Below are 17978 nucleotides of genomic sequence, written 5' to 3'. Positions count from 1 at the left end.
AATCGACCAATGAAGCTCGGAAAGCGATCCATCACTGCTTCGACTAAGCTAAACACTCGCATCACAGAACCCACGCACGACGATTTCAATTTCTTCGAATTCTCTGGAAGCGGAACTAAAACCATCTCATCGATCCAAGTCCATTCAGACTCACTTTTAGTTGACCCTTGTTTCTTACAACTCATTTGAACACATTTATAAATCCATTTAGTAGTATGATTACCTTTTGTTATATATTTCTTGATAGTAATCATTAGACAATTCTCTCCACTTTCATCAAAAACAGTTTATCTCAAAATTCATTGCGAAAATCAAAGATCATGTGGTCGAAAGGTTTGAACGTGCGAAGAGTACTGTTACATTATCTTAGGTATTTGATCGAAAGAAAGCCTGGTCCAATGGAAAACCCAATAGGCCAATCCAGAAGATGGGGATAGCGGAGAGTAGGGGTGATCGGTTCCCAATCATCAAAATTGGGAACCGGGGACCAGACCGATTGGTCCTAGTACCGAGAACCGAACCAGACTGATCATCCAGTCCAGTCCATGGAACCGGTCAAATATTTTAAGAAGTGGAGAGCAGTGCGTTTGACCCAAAAAAAGAGAGCAGTGGACGATGTCTCCCTCTGTTTCATTTATTTTCCTTCCTAACAAGTCCCTATCGCATTAAAGGCATTTACTTTCATTTAATCTCTCTTTTCTCTACGCAAACCCCCTTCCCCTCCTTCCACAAAAATCACCACTGCGTTTGGAAATAGCCTTGCAAAGCCCTTTTGAGCCTCTAAAGGTCCTTAGCCAAATGCTAGTGTGTTTGGCATCTATATTCAAAAACTCATTTGTCAAATGCTAGCATTTCCAAGTCCTTTAGCTCAAGACTCCCTCTCACTTGCTTTGGCTTTCTGGCTTTCTCGGCATGCAATAGACCTCAATTAATGAATTTTTCAAATTTTCAATCTTATCCTCGCTTACTAATTATAATTCCATATTTTCCCCTTTCTAACATAAAAACCCTTAGATCTGTCTCTTTTCTCTCACCTTTCTTCCCTTACGTACACGCCGCTCATCATTTGCCTTGCATCTCACTGGGACATATCTCTCGTTTGATTGATGGCTGATGTCGATAGCCTAGTGGACGGTCATACTATTGCTCTGGATATGTTGTCGTGAGGCCTGTCGAGATCGTGCGACCTTGGTGTCATCGCACCTTGGGTGACAACTTCGGAGCCCTCCCTTGGGCTCCAAAATAATCCTCACAAATCTTCCTCATCCCAAATCCAACGATTATGGGAGCTCTGAAGAAATGAAATGTCATCTTCACGAAACACCTGAAGTAGAAGTGCAAGTGCAACTTCTATCACGACGGCTTTCTCTCTCTCTCTGCAACTCCACCGGCAAGGTACCTTCACTTTCACTACTACTCTCTACCGTTGATGTCCAACTCAACTTGATCGGCAATTTAGTTACCTTTGATTGAGCTCGGACATGATTCAGTTTGATTGGCTATTCTAAGTCAGAACCGCAATGGCAATCAACTGATTATAATGTTTCTTGGGAAAGAGGAGGCTAAGAATAGAAAACATTATTTCCTATAAGATTGTCATATTGACTTGTTCCTCTAGTTGGATTGTATTGAACTTTGCTGGTACATTAGGCATTTATTTAGTTAGAAACTTGTTGTTTTTGCCCCTTTTCTTTTCCTATCTATTAAATACTGTAAGAGCATGTTGTCTAGAATCTGGATCCATTTAATTGCAAGATATGTTGATTTCATAGTTTTGATTGTTGTCTAGTGTCGACAACATGTTGGTTTTTTGTTTATGGCATTTGTACGATCTTTTATTGTCATACCTAATATTGCTCTCTCTGAGAGCTGCATTGAATGGAAATTTGTTGCAGAACTTATTACTTATCTTAATTTCGCATATGATCTAAGTTCTTGGAAAACTTGTAGCCTAATAGGACAGGAACTAAGGCATTTAGAGGATTTTTGTCCTTGGCAGAGGGAAAACCATACACTTTACATTTGAAGTTTAGTTGGACTATCAGATTAGTGCTTAAGGATCTTCATACTCCCAACACAAATGCATAATAGATGTAGAGGAGACCTAAGTTAGCACCATGTGACACTCCATTACATTCCTTAAAAATGCTACTTTTTGAAGGATTATGGAGATTGAGATCTTGAACAAAATATGACACCGTGCAACAAGGCATGAGGGCTCTCTATGATGTTTATAGCCGATCCATTGTGAGGAAAGGTTCAGCTATAATGCCATCACGCCCTCATACTATCTTCTCATTATGAACGATGCTGCTTGTGTGCTTTTCCTTAAAGCAGATAGTGAATTTCTTTCCTTTAATATTGGCATGTGTTAAAACATGTCCTAACTTTGCTCTATAAGTCATTCATTTGACTAGATAAATTTGGTATTGGTCGTTGCACATGTCTTTAGGTGTCCTAAGTGCTAGAGGTTTTCATTTTTTATCCAATGTAGTGGTAAATTTAGAAACTTCATAGTAGTAAGTTTTTCTGTGTACACTATTTCCTTTCAATCTAAAGGAGAGCAGTAAAAATTTGAGAGATTATTTTGTATGAAATTTTGGATTGAGTTTACCTCTGCATTTTTAGGAACACTTGTCTCATATAATTCCATGAAGACTTTGTTAAGATTTCCGGAAATCAATAGGATTGGTCTTTTGTTCATTAATGCTGCTGTGTTCCATTTAGCAATTTAATATAAGAATTCTTGGTGGTATTAGAATTTTGTAAGCATGTCGTCTTTTTGGCACAATGTGACTTTTTTCTAGGACTTCACATATGTTCTTCTAATGCTAAATCAATCTTTCAATTTGATGCTAACTTTCTTCCATTACATTCCTCTTTGATGCTGAATTCATGGGTGCTTGTATTCATTTTTAACGGTCTTGTTTCATGTTGTGCATACCCTGTTTAAAAATAGAACAATTCAAGAGGTGTAATAGCTATAGATGGTGGTTTTAATTATATTTTAAGATATGAAAAAAAATGTTTTGCTTTAGACAAATCAATTGATGGTGCCTTTGCATCTGGTATTATGATATGCAATAAGGGTCACTCATACACAATTGACTAAAAATATATCTTTCACCATTGTGAATTTTCGTTTTCATAGGCCTTATGGTATGTGCGAGATAACACCAATGAGGTTTGCCTAGCTCAATGGAAGCTTGGGGAGAAGTCCATGGAGCTAGCCCCCAGTTCAGCGAGGAGTACTTTGTTGTCGTATAGGGGTAGATCCTTGGTTTGCCTTGTTCGGAGATGTGAAAGAGTCTGGATCTTTGTTGTTTTGTCTTTTTTGTTATATCTTTTTCAGTCGAAATGAGTTTTGAGCTGCATTTGTTAGGGAATGAATGCAATAGGACTAGATGATTTCCATCTCCTCTGTATTGTACAATTGATTAGAGTCAAATCCCTAATTCAGCTAGAAAACACAGTGTAATTGGTTCATGTGACCAATCAGTGTACCCAATGTCTTTGACTTTGCCTGATATGCCTTGAAATAGTTCTGTCTAACATGATTGCCTTGTGCATAGAATATAACATCAATTACCTCAAGGTTTGTCTAATAAAAATATGTACACATCCTACAGGTATAAAGTTGAGTATATATAACCCCTGGAAATGATATGAATTTAATTAACAAAATGTCAAAAAGATGATGGAGCAATTTCACTTACTAATTGACTTTGCTACCGGCGATTGGATTGGATCATAGTCCCATCCTGGTTTCTTTACACCCCAAGCTTACGAGAAGGAGAAAAGCCTTTAAGTTTGAAATATTTTGGCTAGAGGACGAAGAGTGCAGCTACATAGTTAGGAAAGTGCGGCACTCACTTGAATTGGCACGTGTTGATTTATTGAGTAAAATTAAGAAAGGTTCGGGGGAGATTGCTAAGTGGAGTGGGGAAAATTTTTCGGATGCATTCTGGCAAATTAAATTGCTGAAACTGGAACTTCAAGAGATTACTAATTGTAGGTTGCCTCTAACAAAGAAACGGTGGAAAGCACAACAGGGCAAATAGAAAAATTATGGCAACAAGAGGAAATAATTTTGGGGAATGAAGTCTCACATCAATTGGCTGAAATTGGGTGATAAGAATACCAAGTTTTTCCATGCTACCACAATTCAAAAAAGATAACGCAACAAAATTATAATGCTGAAAATGTCAAATAGGGAGTGGAGCCAAGATTCCACAAGGCCAAAACAGGAGACTATGGACTTCTTTCAATCCCTCCGTAGTACCAAAGGTGCTAGAAATTTCCAATTTGGATCAATGCCAATGTCTAGTTTCAAATTAATTGAATTCTTCCTTAACCACACTAGCAACAATGGAAGAAGTAAACTAAGCTGTTTTTGGCATGGGAGCTAGTAAAGCCTCTGGCCTAGATGGAATGAATGGCCAATTGTATCAACAACACTAGGGAGATATAAAGGAAGATGTGCTTGGCATGGTGCGGTCCTTCTTTGACACGGGTATGTGTGACCCCACAATGAATATAATTCATATATCATTAATCTCAAAAGTCCCAAATGTGGAGACCTTAGACCAATTTTGCCCAATCAACTTATGTAATATTTGCTTATAAGATTATTTCCAAGGTTATGGCAAATCGCCTTAAACCTTGGTTAATTGAAATGATTACAATAGAGCAAAGTGCCTTTGTGAGTGGGAGGCAAATTCAAGATAACATTCTGATTGTCCAAGAGGTCTTGCATCAGCTCAGAGTTAAAAAGAGAAAAAAGAAATTTCAGGCGGTGCTTAAATTAGGTATGGAAAAAGCCTATGATAGAGTGGAATGAGATTTCCTGGAAGCCTACTTATTGAAAATGGGCTTCAACGTTAGATGGGTCTCTTGGGTAATGCAATGTGTTACAACAATTTCATTCGGCGTTAATTTTTGTAGAATCTCTACCTTATTTCCAACCCACATGAGGAATACGACTGGGAGACCCTCTCTTCCCATACTTATTCACATAATGTTAGATGCTATGTGAAATCTTGAATCTATATTGCTTTGCCACAGGACAGGCCATTAACCTAAACAAATGTGGAGTTTACTTTGGTAATGGTTGTCTCGAAAGTCTAAGAAGAAATTTGGCACAGGAGTTGAGGGTCCTAGAAATTGAGAAAACAAGGAAGTATTTGGGAATTTCATTTGAATGGGGTAAGTCGAAAAGGCAAATGTTTGCATGGATTATGGCACGAGTGAATTTGAAACTGAAGGGATGGAAAGAAAAACTCTTGTCCAAAGCAAGCAAAGAAGTGCTAATTAAGGCAGTGGTGCAAGCTTTGCCCCAACATGCAATGTTTATTTTCAAAATACCAGATTCTATTTGTCACGCAATCGAGCAAAGAATTACATCTTTCTGGTGGAAGAATAGAGACTTGAAAGCTGGGATTCATTGGAAAAAAAATGGGATGTCTTGAAGAAAAGGAAAGATGATGGAGGGTTTAGGGATTTAATCAATTTCAATAAGACAATGTTGGGCAAACAGGCTTGGACAATTGCAAAAAAACCCTTCCTCACTTTGGAGCCAAACATTCAAAGGGCTTTATTTTCCAAATGGAAATTTCTAGCATGCTGGAAAGGGGTATCGTCCATCATGGGGATGGCAAAGCCTATTGATGAGGAGAGATGCCATAGCAAAGGAAGGGAGGTGGGCAGTGGGAGATGGGAAAGACATAAAAATCCGAGAAGATCGTTGGCTAAAACAGGGCATTATTGGAGGACCTGCTAACCTAGGGGATCCACGAACAGTAGCGGAGTTAATAAGAATGGAGGAAAAGGAATGGAATGAACAAAAGTTGCGGGGACTTTTGGTTGGACAGATTGTACAGGAAATCCTAGCAATTCCTTTAAGCATACATGTGGAAAAGAATAAGCTAGTGTGGACTCGTAACAAGACGGGACTATACAGTTAAAAGTTTCTACAAGAACATAAAAAGCGCAGAAAATCAATACCCACAAAGTCAGCCTTCGTCTTCGGATCAGCCACCAAGAGCTCTATGGTCTATGATTTGGAATCTACAAACCCCTCCAAAGATCTGAATTTTTCTGTGGAGTATTTGTCAGTATGCACTTCCTACGTCGGAAAACTTGCATAAGAGGAAAATAATACCTAAATCGAAGTGCCCTTTATGCCATCAACACCCGGAGACAGTTGAGCACTTACTTTTGTTGTGTAGTTGGACGAAAGCAGTTTGGGCTCACCCGACACTAAATATGCAAATCTCGAGTCAGGGTTTACAACGAATTGAACATTGGCTACTGAAGTTCAGAAAACCCCAAACAAACTCAACTTCGGTTGCGCTAGTCGTTGGCGTGATTTGGAATTTGTGGAAGGCTCGAAACCACTTTGCTTTCGGACGGAGAAAGCCGGATCCAATTGGGTGGCCGAGGAAGCCATAGCAATTCAGAGTAGCTTCAGGAGATGGAACCTTGAAAAACACAAATGAAATTCAACGAGGGAACTCACCGTCGACTTGGTCTCCACTGAAGAAGGGCTTGTTGAAGATAAATGTGGATAGATCGCTCGGTGTGGGATCGTCCACTGGAGCCATAGCCGGAGCGTGTAGAGATGAGTCGGGGAAGTTGGTTGATCGCTTCGCGATGGAGGTTCGGGCATCCTCAGTCTTGCAAATAGAAACCCCAGCTTTGTTGGAGGCATTGAAGCGGTTTGGTGCATGAACAGAAGTCTCTTGCACTCTCGAGTTAGACAACTTAACTTTGATGAGCATCCTCACAGATCAAGACAAACCACCGGCTTTAAAGGGCTCGTTTCAAGATATCAGGGCTAGTACACAGTGCAAGGGAGGCCAACCGCATTGTAGACTCAGCCGCTAAAACCCAAAGTCTTGAGATTTTACTTTGTAATTGGCTCTCTAAGCCTCCTCAAACGAAACCTTTAACGTTCGAAGGCCCATCTTTCCTATCGTTCAGTTTCTACTTGTAAGTAATGAAGGCTAGTTTTTCAACCAAAAAAAAAAAGTTCTCACAAACATTTGAAGAGAAATCATTCAAATTCGTTTCACTTGTATCGATACTCTGTCGAAATTTTTTATATTACTTAACTAAAAATAAATGTGACTTTTTCATTTATAAATTTATCAATGTTTTACATTGTTTTCAACATTCAAACCGTAAAAATTGCTATAATTGCTTCTTCTTTTTTAATTGTAAACAAGTTAAAAATTAAAAAACTTAAATTAATTACACTGAAGGACATTTCATTTATGCTTTTATCAAGCATTTTTTCTCTCAAAATGACTTCTGAATGCACTTTTTAATTTTAGTTTACCAAACAGTATTTGCTTTCCATAAAACTCTTTTAGCTAAAAGCCTTTGCATTTTTCTATGGGCTTTCCTCGGCTTTCCTAAAAAATTCAACCAAATGCACCTCGTGACGAGTTCTCTATTTTAGAGAGATGACTGAAGACACCTCCAATTCGCTCTGAGCTCGCTCTTGAGCACTCAAGGATCCTCATGTCTTGCCCCATCGACCCCTACAACTCCACAAGGGGTTAGATCAGCTCCAACTCCGTCCTGTCACCCTCCTCGACTTGAATCCCACTACATTGATCTCGTCGAGAAAGCCCTCCTTCTCCAGAACCTAGAGGATGTTATCGTCCATCATGAAGAGAGGGAAAGAGGCGTGAGAGCTGAGAGGGAAGAGCGAGCATAAGAGGCTGCTGTTCTTTGAAGATTTAAAAAAATAAAAAATAAAAAATTGGTCTGATCTAGTGCAGTCTGGACGATTACACCCTTGTAAGTGGGAATTTGACCAAAACATCACCGGTTCCACTTTTATGGAACTAGGGACCGGACCAGGCCCCTCTGGAGCCACCCGGAACTAGGCGGTTTGGCCTAGTTGTCTTTATTGCTCACCCCAGGGGAGAGACATTTTCTTCATCTGGACTAATTCGACTAAAAACCAGCCAGCAATTTATATAGAATGATTCCAAGGAGGAATAACATAAATTCCAACCAATTATTACCGACGATATCATTTGTCTAGCGCTAGAGCTTCTTGTTAAATTTTGCGTCAAAATCCAAATTTCGAATCCTAGAAAGAACTGTTTCCCAACTCATGAAAAATATCATGCGAACCTCTAACACTAGTCAATATGCGCATGTTTTAAAAAATTCAGTTCTTCTACATTAAATACATGTTAAATGAAGACTTTTGAGAGCAGCAAGAAATATAGATAAGAAAAAGAAAGGACAGAGTAAAGGACCGATAAAAAGATCTACTGGCGTTCTAATAAGTCAATACTATTAATTCTATAATATCCCCCACGATATTTCACGTTGTGCATATGTTAAAAATAGTTATTCCGCTTCGAGAAAAATGTAGAAAGCAAGACGATTAGGGAACAACTATTCACAACACGGTAGATGGGAAAGTCCGTAACTAATTTGTTTCATCATCGAGGTAACTTTCAACTTTTAGTCAAATAAGTAGCCCGACAGTATTGACGAAAAGAGTCGGGAGTCATTTCTCCGATGTTTGGCTATGAATTCTATGATAAACCTCTCATGTGGTTAAGTTTGAATTAATCTCAAGTCATATTATCTGGCTAATCAATGTCTCGGCATGGTATGATGTTGTTAGCTCAATTTTTTTAAACCACAAATACCACAAATTAGGACAAGCATACGCTCTTTCTAGGCCAAATCGTCGAAAACCATTATGATAATTTAAATCAAATGTAGATTCAAGCTGCCACAATCTATCTACATATATTATCGTTAGGAGCAGTATAACAAAAGGATTTATCTAGGAAGATCCTGTTGAGATAGCGGAACTTTTCATCACAAAATTTAAGCCAATGAGGTATTGTTAAGTATGTCTCCAGTTTTGATTAACAATTCGAATGAAGTTTCAAGTTTGAAGAATGAGACAGATTCGAAACAAATTAAGGGGCATCCATAGAGTGAGAAGACAAAGGAACGGGTGCCCGGACCAAAAGCCCAAGTTGCCAGCCCACAGGCCCAATAGCCAAAACTACCATGTAGGGGCCGGGCGCCGGCCAACATGTGGCCAGACTGCCGGCCAGCCCTTCGGGCACCCGACCACTACTCTCAAAAGCCACTTCGCACTGGTCATACGGTAGGCTCCCCACCCATTCGAAACATCAACAAAATTGAAGAGAGTTTTAACTAGTAAAACCGAATCCGTCCCATCTTTATTAAGGACGCCAATCCTTTTAGTCATTCTTTTTCTAAGCTCCTTATTCCTCTATGAACATGAGTTTTGACAAAATGCACTTAATCTTTCAAATTTCTCAGTATTATATTTTAGAAAAACGAACATACATTGCTCGTGCAAAGAAAAATTTACACAAACGCTTTTATATATTTTTTACTTAAGGATTATAACTGCACGCTCCCTCGAATCTAGATCATTTGACAAACCTTTTCTTATACTATAATTACTTGTAATTCTTTCCAGCACTTTGCTGCCACAAGGATCCGTGGTGTTCTTTATTTTATTTTATTTTATTAGGATTTCATTCAATTTTCCCTAGTTGGTGTCACCTGATGTCGACCAAGTAAAGAAAATTATGGCCCCAGGTCCGGACACACGTACCGTCCAACCCTTCGCGTAATGATGCAAAGCCCTAGAAGATCGAATGGAAAACAAGCTGGGTCCGAGGAGGTCGTCCGATTCCCACTCGACTCACTTTTCAGAAAGTGGCTTGCTTTGCAAGCCAAGGCGAATAAGTTGAAGGTCTCCAACATCAAGTCCCACACAACATCAATTGATCCCACTGAAATTTCCTTGTCGATAGATAAAGTCGACATAAGGACTATACGATGGTCGTTTTACATAATTAAGCCGATGATGATTTTGTACCTTAAAATACACGATTTAAAACTCTTCATGCGAGTTTTCCTTTTTATCTGACGAGAGGAATTCATATTAGATGGGTAAAATACATTCTGATCTAACTAAAAAATTGCATGGAAAACATTCAAGAGAATCAATATGAATCCGGCTTTGCATTAGTTGCACTACCAGACAAAAGACCTTGTAAATACCACAATGTCATTAAACAAAGCCAGGGAAAAAAAAATCACCGGCAACATGGGGCGGTTTGACCATAAGAAAAGCAGGTATCGTTGTGCAACAAGCATGCCGATAACTGATGGTATAATGCTCTGATGTAGAAGTGTCAAATGCGGCCACCACCGGAGTCATTAGTAGCAACATGATGAAATGCTCTACAACTTCATTACACTAGATATCCACCAAGGTTTCGATCTTTCTCGCCAAATGAAAATAACGAAGGCAATCGGATGAAAATGTTCCTCGTTGCTGCAAAATGAGCAAAGGAACATGTGATCTGGTTGTGGTTCTTACTTTGGCTGCATTTGGTTTAACTTTGCAAATGAGTTTTAAGTATAATGCAAATGCTGAAAGTCAAAGCTATTTATGGAAATGCAAATTGTGTTTGGTAAAATCTCTTTGCAAATGGACTTTAAGTTGAATGTGTGTTTGACAAATAAACTTTTGCAATGGGCTTTGGGTATATATATTTATCTTTTCTTTTTTTTTGGAAAAATGAACCAAACCCTTCGCCCGACCTACGAAGGGCTATGGCTGTTAGCAAGCCAGATCTATCTCGTTGGCGGCCGTTGGTTGAGGTCGCCAAAGGTTGCATGACCTTGGGTGACCCTTAGCAAGGGTCACTTGACCCAAGTAGTGACCTCGGCGTCCACCACCTAGGTCTTGTGGCTTCAAGCGGCCCTCGCCTGGTCTTGCAAAGGTCACACATTACTTGGGTAGAGCAACCCTCACTGAGGGTCGCCTGAGATCATGTGACCTTCGATGGCCCTTGGCTGGGTCGCGTAACCCTCATCGGAGGTTGCTCTATCTCAGGCGACCTCAACCAATGGTCGTCGGTACTAGATCTGGCTTGCCGATTGCCGTAGCCTTTCATTTGTCCAGTGAAGGGTTGTCTTTTATTTTTATTTTTAATAAAAAAATTTAACCAAGGACAAAATCGAAAATTTGAAAAATTGGTAAGGATAATTTTGGAAGGAAACAATTAATTTTAGTATTTGGCTAAATGCTGAAAACTCAATGCTAGTCCCTACTAGTATTCGGCTTTCAGCCTTCTCAAGGCTAGCATTTAATCGAAAGCTCATTTAAGACAGTTGTCAAACAGTCTAGCATTTTTCTAATGGACTTTGGGGGCAAAAGTTCCTCGGGAATGCTAAACCAAATGCATAATTTATCCTACTTGCAAAAGTTCATGTTTAGAATGAGCATATATTATATTGATCATGTGCCACCAACCAATCTGGATCAGTATGTTTAATCCAGCCTTCTAAATGTAATCAAAATTTCTAGATGGTGTTGGGATACCTTCTCCTTTATTATAAACCAGCTTAGATAAAATTTGATTATCAAGACAAAGTGCGAGAATGAAATTACACGTTAAAGTTGGCTGTGAAGGCATGATCGAGACTTGAGCTATATATAAAAGATGACAATCTTCTGTATCGAATCTTATGATACTTTTCATAAAAAAAAAAAAAGTAGGTGAACTGTCTTTGTATGAATTCGTGAACTGTCTTTGTATGAATTCTTTCTTTGGCAAGAAAAATCCAAGATTAGTGAAGTGAATAAATGCCAAAAGACTTTTCAGTGAACACATGACAAGGACTTTTGAGTCATATGTCCTTGTAGACGTAAAACATCATTTTATGCAGCAAGGAAATCAAATCGGTTCTTGGAAAGGAATAAAGGAAGCTCCATTAATTTCGTAACGCGGGTGGACAACACCCGATTTGCGGCAAGAAATATGCCTCAAATAACCTCTGCATCAATGACCTTTTGACTTTTTTATACCTCTTTATTTCACAAAAAAAGAACAAAGAAGATTGAGAGACTGCAGTCTCCTCAATCTCTTCTTATTTCACATTAACAGGCGAAGACTATATTAATTCTGAATTAATGATGAGCGCTAATTGGCCTGAACTCCACAGTAGGACTTGATGAGGCTCTCGGCCTTGATGCGGTTGTCACTAGAGTCATAGTAGCAAAGGAAATCGATGTGATTGAAAGGCTTGTATTGCCGTGGGTGTGCTTTGTTGATGAACTCCTCGGGGCTCTCGATTATCCCCGAGATGTACGAGAATGTCCCGAGAGAGTATCTCACTTGACTCTCTTCTCTAACTGCCACTCGGTGGTAACAAGCTTTGATCCTCCCATTGCTCCATGCCTGATCAAGAATGGACCACACAAAATTAGAAATGATTTTAACTAACTTGTGCAAACTAGTGCTAAGAAGAGTTTTCACGAGCAAATAAGTGACTCACCACACATGCATCACCGGCCATGACCATGAAAGTCGAAGCCGAGGGCTCGAAAGTGAACCACTCCCCGTCTTTGGTCCTCACTTCCAAGCCCCTAATGTTGTTCTGGTGCAAGTAGGACAAAAAGCTCTTGTCTGTATGAGCGATCGGGTTCACGTTAGCGTCAAGGTCTGCTGGTTTTTTTGTACTTCAAGAATCGTAGGAGGTACGTGCAGGATTCGATGTAAGGGTCAAAGCATTTTTCGACACCGTAACTCTCGCAGACCATCCCGAATACTACTTTCTCTATCTCAGCTATGAATTTGCCATAGTCATGAACAGTTTTGCTGCAGCCAAAGACAAACAGAGAAGTTAAACTGGAGTAGTCAAACTTAGCGCACCAACCTCCATTTTTTTTTTTTAATGTTTTTCTCGATGCCCTTGATAAGCTAAAAGCCTGCTGGAGAGCCCAACTCTGGTCATATTTTGTAAACCAAACGCGTTTGTTATGCGAGGCAATAATTTTTATTAGGTTAAATACCAAAGCATATAAAAGTTAACATATATACTGAACACCTCGCTTTCTGCATCTCGAATGATTTTGCCTATATGATCAAGCTAAGACTTAAGTTTATCACACCACTGTAATTTTTCTACGGAGACAAGATGAAGGTGCTCCGTTCATCAAAACATTAGATTAATATGAAGCATATTGATATGGGGTTAGAAGATATTGATTAAAAGTGATGTTGCAGATGGTAAATGAGCATTCGAGACCTCTTTTATCGAAGTCTCTTATACCTTTAGTATCATACATAAAGGGAGAAAGATCAGTACCAGAAGTGGTCATTTCCAGAGGGCCACATGATAGAGGTGAACTTTCACACTCTTCAAGCTTCTCGGCACCGTCGATGTTCATGCCCTCAGGAGAGGAGTCCCAGGGACTTTGGTGATGTAGCCATGGGAAGGCTTGAAGTTGGTGTTCTTGATCTTGGTTTCATGGGGGAGGTCGAAGAGATCCTCGGCGACACTAAAGACAGTGTCATGAAGGCCAAGAGGGACGTTGGGGTGATCAACGATGAAGCACCCGTGATCCTCAAGAGCCTGCACGATCACTTTGCAAGTTTTCTCCCATGAACTTGTCCCCGGTTTCGTGCGTTCCTCGGAGAACACTATCACTGGGATTTGGGAAACCATTTTTGTTCCAACTATCTCTCTCAGCTCTATACCGCTCAGACCACACACACCAAGAGCAAAACTCTGTTTTTAAGCTACTCTCTCAAGCGGGTGCTCTTTGCTTGATGAATTGCCACAGCGCGTTTGAGCCTTTTAAAGGCAACTGAGAGAATTTTTTAATGTTCTTTTTGTCCAACCTGAGGGGCGGCCAAAAACTACAAAAAAGAAAAGAAAAAAAGGCTGTCCATGTCGTTAGCAGAATATTCACTTAGCGATTCCAGTATAGGAGGTCGCATCATCGTACACCGTCTTGTATCTGATTCTCAACTTCGACTCACAATAGTCTCGAAGGTCACGCTTATTACGCTTACTACGCAATGTGTCACTTTTACGATGCGGCTTAACTATTGTTGAAAATATGTCTCGATTTGAGCCCGTTGAACGAGAATGCGTGAACTCAATCACGTGCGACTCAAAGTAGCGCATGTGAATTGGCCGAAATTGTCAGAAGATCACATGCGGATCTATGAGCGCAAGCGTGAAGAATGAAGAGAGCGTGCAGCCGCGAGTGGGGAAGATCATTATTTTATTCTAACTCTTTAATTGAATGCACATGGACGTGCATGCATGGTGGATGGACGTGGAAGACTAAAGCCAATTGTGGGCTTGTTTTGTGTTCTTCCTTTAACTCCTTGCTTCTTTCCTTTGTTATTTTATTCAGCTGCAGACAATCAAAGGAAAGAAAGGATAAAATATTATTTGAAGGAGTTCAACGTCGTGGAGATGGTCTTGGACGACGGCGGCCATCCTTACTTTATGCTTAGATTATGGGTGCAAGTTTTCTGCCTTATTAAATGCGTCCCATGCATGCATGCGTGCCCGTGAATTTTGGTGGGCGTCAGTGGTGATTGCGAGCGCCGAATGAGTTTCATATTTTCTGTCTCACTTCGTCCTTAAAAGGCAGAGGAGCGAAGGAGAAGATGGCGCCGCGCTGAGTTATTTCGGTGGCCGAGGGAGAGAGCTGAAGAAAGAAGTCGTGAGGCTTCAGAAGCTCTCGGCAGAGAGAAATTTTCTCGTTGAAATTACATCCGAGTGTTTTAATCAGTTAAATTCTCGTTAGTAGAATTTGTTTAATTCCTTGAGTGAGATTTCACTGGGAATTGTGAAGGGCTAAACACTGTGTGAGTTATTTGGGTGTAATTTGGGGGCTAAGAAATACTGAGTGTGTTTGAGTACTCGAGTGATTGTAATCTCTGGTGTATCGCTTGTTTCTATAGTGGAATTCCGTACTGCTCTCCCCGTGGACGTAGGTTCTGATATTCGGACTAAATCACGTAAATCCGGTGTCCGATTTCCTTTCCTTCATTCCGATGATTTTATCCGATTCGCTTGGTCCGTCTATATTATACTCGTGTGCATCAACAAGTGGTATCAGAGCCTGGTTTGGCTGACGTGAAGCGAATCAGTAACGATAGAAGAAGGGAATGTGAGAATCGACCGATTTGATGGGAAGGATTTTGCTTTCTGGAAGATGCATATTGAAGATTGTCTGTACCAAAGAAATTTGCACTTGCCCTTATCTAGGGAGAAACTAGACTTGATGAAGGATGCCGAGTGGGAATTGCTGGATAGACAAGCGATGGGTATTATTCGGATGGCGTTGGCTCGTAACGTCGCATTTAACATCGTGAAGGAGAAAACCACTGCGGGACTGATGAAAGCCTTGTCGAATATGTACGAGAAACCTTCTGCGATCAATAAGGTCTATTTAATGCAACATCTGTTTCACTTAAAAATGGGCGAAGGTACGTCAGTAGCTGAACATATCACTGAATTCAATGAGGTCGTTAACCTATTGAGTTCGGTTGAGATTAACTTTGAAGATGAGGTACGTGCGTTGATTTTATTATCCTCATTACCTGATAGTTAGAATACTACTGTTACTGCTGTTAGTAATTCCTCTGGGTCAAGAAGCTTGACATTTGATGAGGTTCGTAATTTGATTCTGAGTGAAGACATTCGTAGGAAAGAATCTGGTGAACCCGTGTCTACTGCTTTAATAGGTGAAGGTAGAGGAAGAACTAGCACACGTGTTAGCAAGAACATGAACAGATGAAGTCAGTCTAGGACTAGTAGGATTGTCTGTTGGAATTGTGGCAATAGTGGGCATCGTAGAAGAGACTGATTTAAGCTGAAAAATGAAAAGGGTAAAGGAATTAGAGTTGAGTCTATAGAAAATGTTACAGCTGTAGCTGAGAATGATTCTGATGGTGTCGATTGTGTCTTGTCTGTCACTGAGGATTCGTCATTTGACGGATGGATAATGGATTCTGGTTGTTCATTTCACGTTACACCAAATAGGAACTGGTTTATCACTTATCAGTGCACGGGTAGTGGTAAAGGTCAGTTAGGGAACAACACTGAGTGCGATGTTGTGGGTGTTGGTGATATTAAAATCAGAATGCATGATGGTATTGTGAGGACAATGATTGGAGTAAGACATGTTCCAGAATTGAAAAAGAACTTAATTTCCTTAGGTGCCCTAGATTCAGCTAGTTGCAGGTATTCTTCAGAATGTGGAGTTCTGAAGATTGTTCGAGGTGCCCTGGTGATAATGAAAGGAATCAAGCATGGAGGCTGTATAAACTTCAAGGTGAGACAGTGACGGGTTTTGCCCCGAGACGTTGGATGCATCCGTTCGAGTCTTTTGACTGCTCGAGGAAGACCTGAGTGTTTGTGCCGATGCACAAGTTTGATGCTGGTGTCAGGATCACGCGGTCGAGAGCTTTGATCGAGACAAAGACTGGTAAGTCGATCAAGCATGTGCTGACTGACAATAGCATGGAGTTCTGCTCGGAGCTGGTGGAGCTGGTAAATAAATTCTGCATGAAAGAGGGCATAGTGAAACACCGCACTAGTGCCAATAAATCACAACAATTTGCAGAATTGATAAGCATAACATTACTAGAGACGGCCCGTAAAATGATCTTTAGTGCTGGTGTTGCTAGGAGAATCCTAGCTGATGTGCTTAGTACGGTAAGCTACCTGATGAATAGATTCTCATCAACTGCTATTGAATGGCGGACTCCTGAAGAAGTGTGGTCAGGTAACGTTGCTGGTAATTCAATTTTTAAAATGTTTGGTTGCTCGTGTTATTTTCAAGTGAGTGATTGTAAGCTCGATAGGAGGGCAATGTGCATATTCCATGGCTATGCACGAGGTGAGTAGGGCAATCAGTTTGGTGCTCGGATATAAATTCACCTGTTGACAGTAGAGAAGTTACATTTGACAAGTCTCCAGTACTTCTGGATAGGAGTGTTTTTGGTAGTGTTAATATGGATCTGGACGGTGTTCAGCTCAAGGTGAAGTTGCAACCAGAAACTCCTGAGGTAGCGAGTACTAGCGTAATAATCGACATAGATGATGCTTGTAGCGAGGTGGAGCCGATAGAGCCAACAGTTGCTATAGCTACTGAATTTGACAAGGTGCGTGTTCGACCTACCGTCAGATATGAAAGCAATGATGGTTTTGCTTTATCTGTGATACAGGAGGTTATGTCAGAAAATCCTTGTGGAGTAGCTAATTATGCAGGTGGAGTTGGTGTCTTGATGAGGTCCACGACTATGAGAAAGTTCAAGCGCGGCTTGAACTTGGAAGTACTCTGTGGTGGTTGAGCCTGATGGGGTTGTGGGAGAGTAGTAACGAGGTGTCCACTGAAGCGATTATGATTTGGCTCAAACGTCAAGCCAATGTGGAGATTGTTGAAAATATGTCTCTATTTGAGCCCGTTGAACGAGAATGCGTGAACTCAACCACGTGCGAGTCAAAGTAGCCATGTGAGTTGGCCGAAATTGTCAGAAGAAGCGTGAAGAATGAAGAGAGCGTGCAGCCGCGAGAGGGGAAGACCATTATTTTATTCTAACTCTTTAATTGCATGCACATGGATGTGCATGCATGGTGGATGGACGTGGAAGACTAAAGCCAATTGTGGGCTTGTTTTGTCTTCTTCCTTTAACTCCTTGCTTCTTTCCTTTGTTATTTTATTCAGCTGCAGACAATCAAAGGAAAGAAAGGATAAAATATTATTTGAAGGAGTTCAACGTCGTGGAGATGGTCTTGGACGACGGCGGCCATCCTTACTTTATGCTTAGATTATGGGTGCAAGTTTTCTGCCTTATTAAATGCGTCCCATGCATGCATGCGTGCCCGTGAATTTTGGTGGGCGTCGGTGGTGATTGCGAGCGCCGAATGAGTTTCATATTTTCTGTCTCACTTCGTCCTTAAAAGGCAGAGGAGCGAAGGAGAAGATGGCGCCGAGCTGAGTTATTTCGGTGGCCGAGGGAGAGAGAGCTGAAGAAAGAAGTCGTGAGGCTTCAGAAGCTCTCGGCAGAGAGAAATTTTCTCGTTGAAATTACATCCAAATATTTTAGTCAGTTAAATTTTTGTGAGTAGAATTT

At 40.5% G+C, this 17978-nt stretch overlaps 1 protein-coding gene across 1 annotated transcript; it reads right to left on the bottom strand.

Annotated features, from left to right (window-relative positions):
* Positions 1-11905: 11905 nt before the first annotated feature.
* On the bottom strand, positions 11906-13264 carry LOC120294446 (2-oxoglutarate-dependent dioxygenase AOP3-like). Its single transcript, XM_039314530.1, has 4 exons — positions 13161-13264; positions 12622-12692; positions 12370-12539; positions 11906-12272 (listed from the first exon to the last, which is right to left on the bottom strand). The coding sequence occupies exons 1-4, from the start codon at positions 13262-13264 to the stop codon at positions 12015-12017; spliced, it is 603 nt and encodes a 200-aa protein (XP_039170464.1). The 3' UTR covers positions 11906-12014.
* Positions 13265-17978: the final 4714 nt, after the last annotated feature.

This window comes from Eucalyptus grandis, chromosome 6 (genome assembly GCF_016545825.1).
Source record: "Eucalyptus grandis isolate ANBG69807.140 chromosome 6, ASM1654582v1, whole genome shotgun sequence".
Taxonomy (NCBI): Eukaryota; Viridiplantae; Streptophyta; class Magnoliopsida; order Myrtales; family Myrtaceae; genus Eucalyptus; species Eucalyptus grandis.
Note: the sequence above shows the minus strand (reverse complement) of the source record. Positions and strands in the feature narration are given on the sequence as shown.

Excerpts from the sequence above, each read along its gene's own strand:
- LOC120294446 (XM_039314530.1), bottom strand. The coding sequence starts at position 13,264 with ATGAACATCGACGGTGCCGAGAAGCTTGAAGAGTGTGAAAGTTCACCT. Across the intron at positions 12,693-13,160 it reads ACTGATCTTTCTCCCTTTAT|CAAAACTGTTCATGACTATG; the intron begins GTATGATACTAA and ends CTTTGGCTGCAG. Across the intron at positions 12,540-12,621 it reads ATTCGGGATGGTCTGCGAGA|CAGACCTTGACGCTAACGTG; the intron begins GTTACGGTGTCG and ends CAAAAAAACCAG.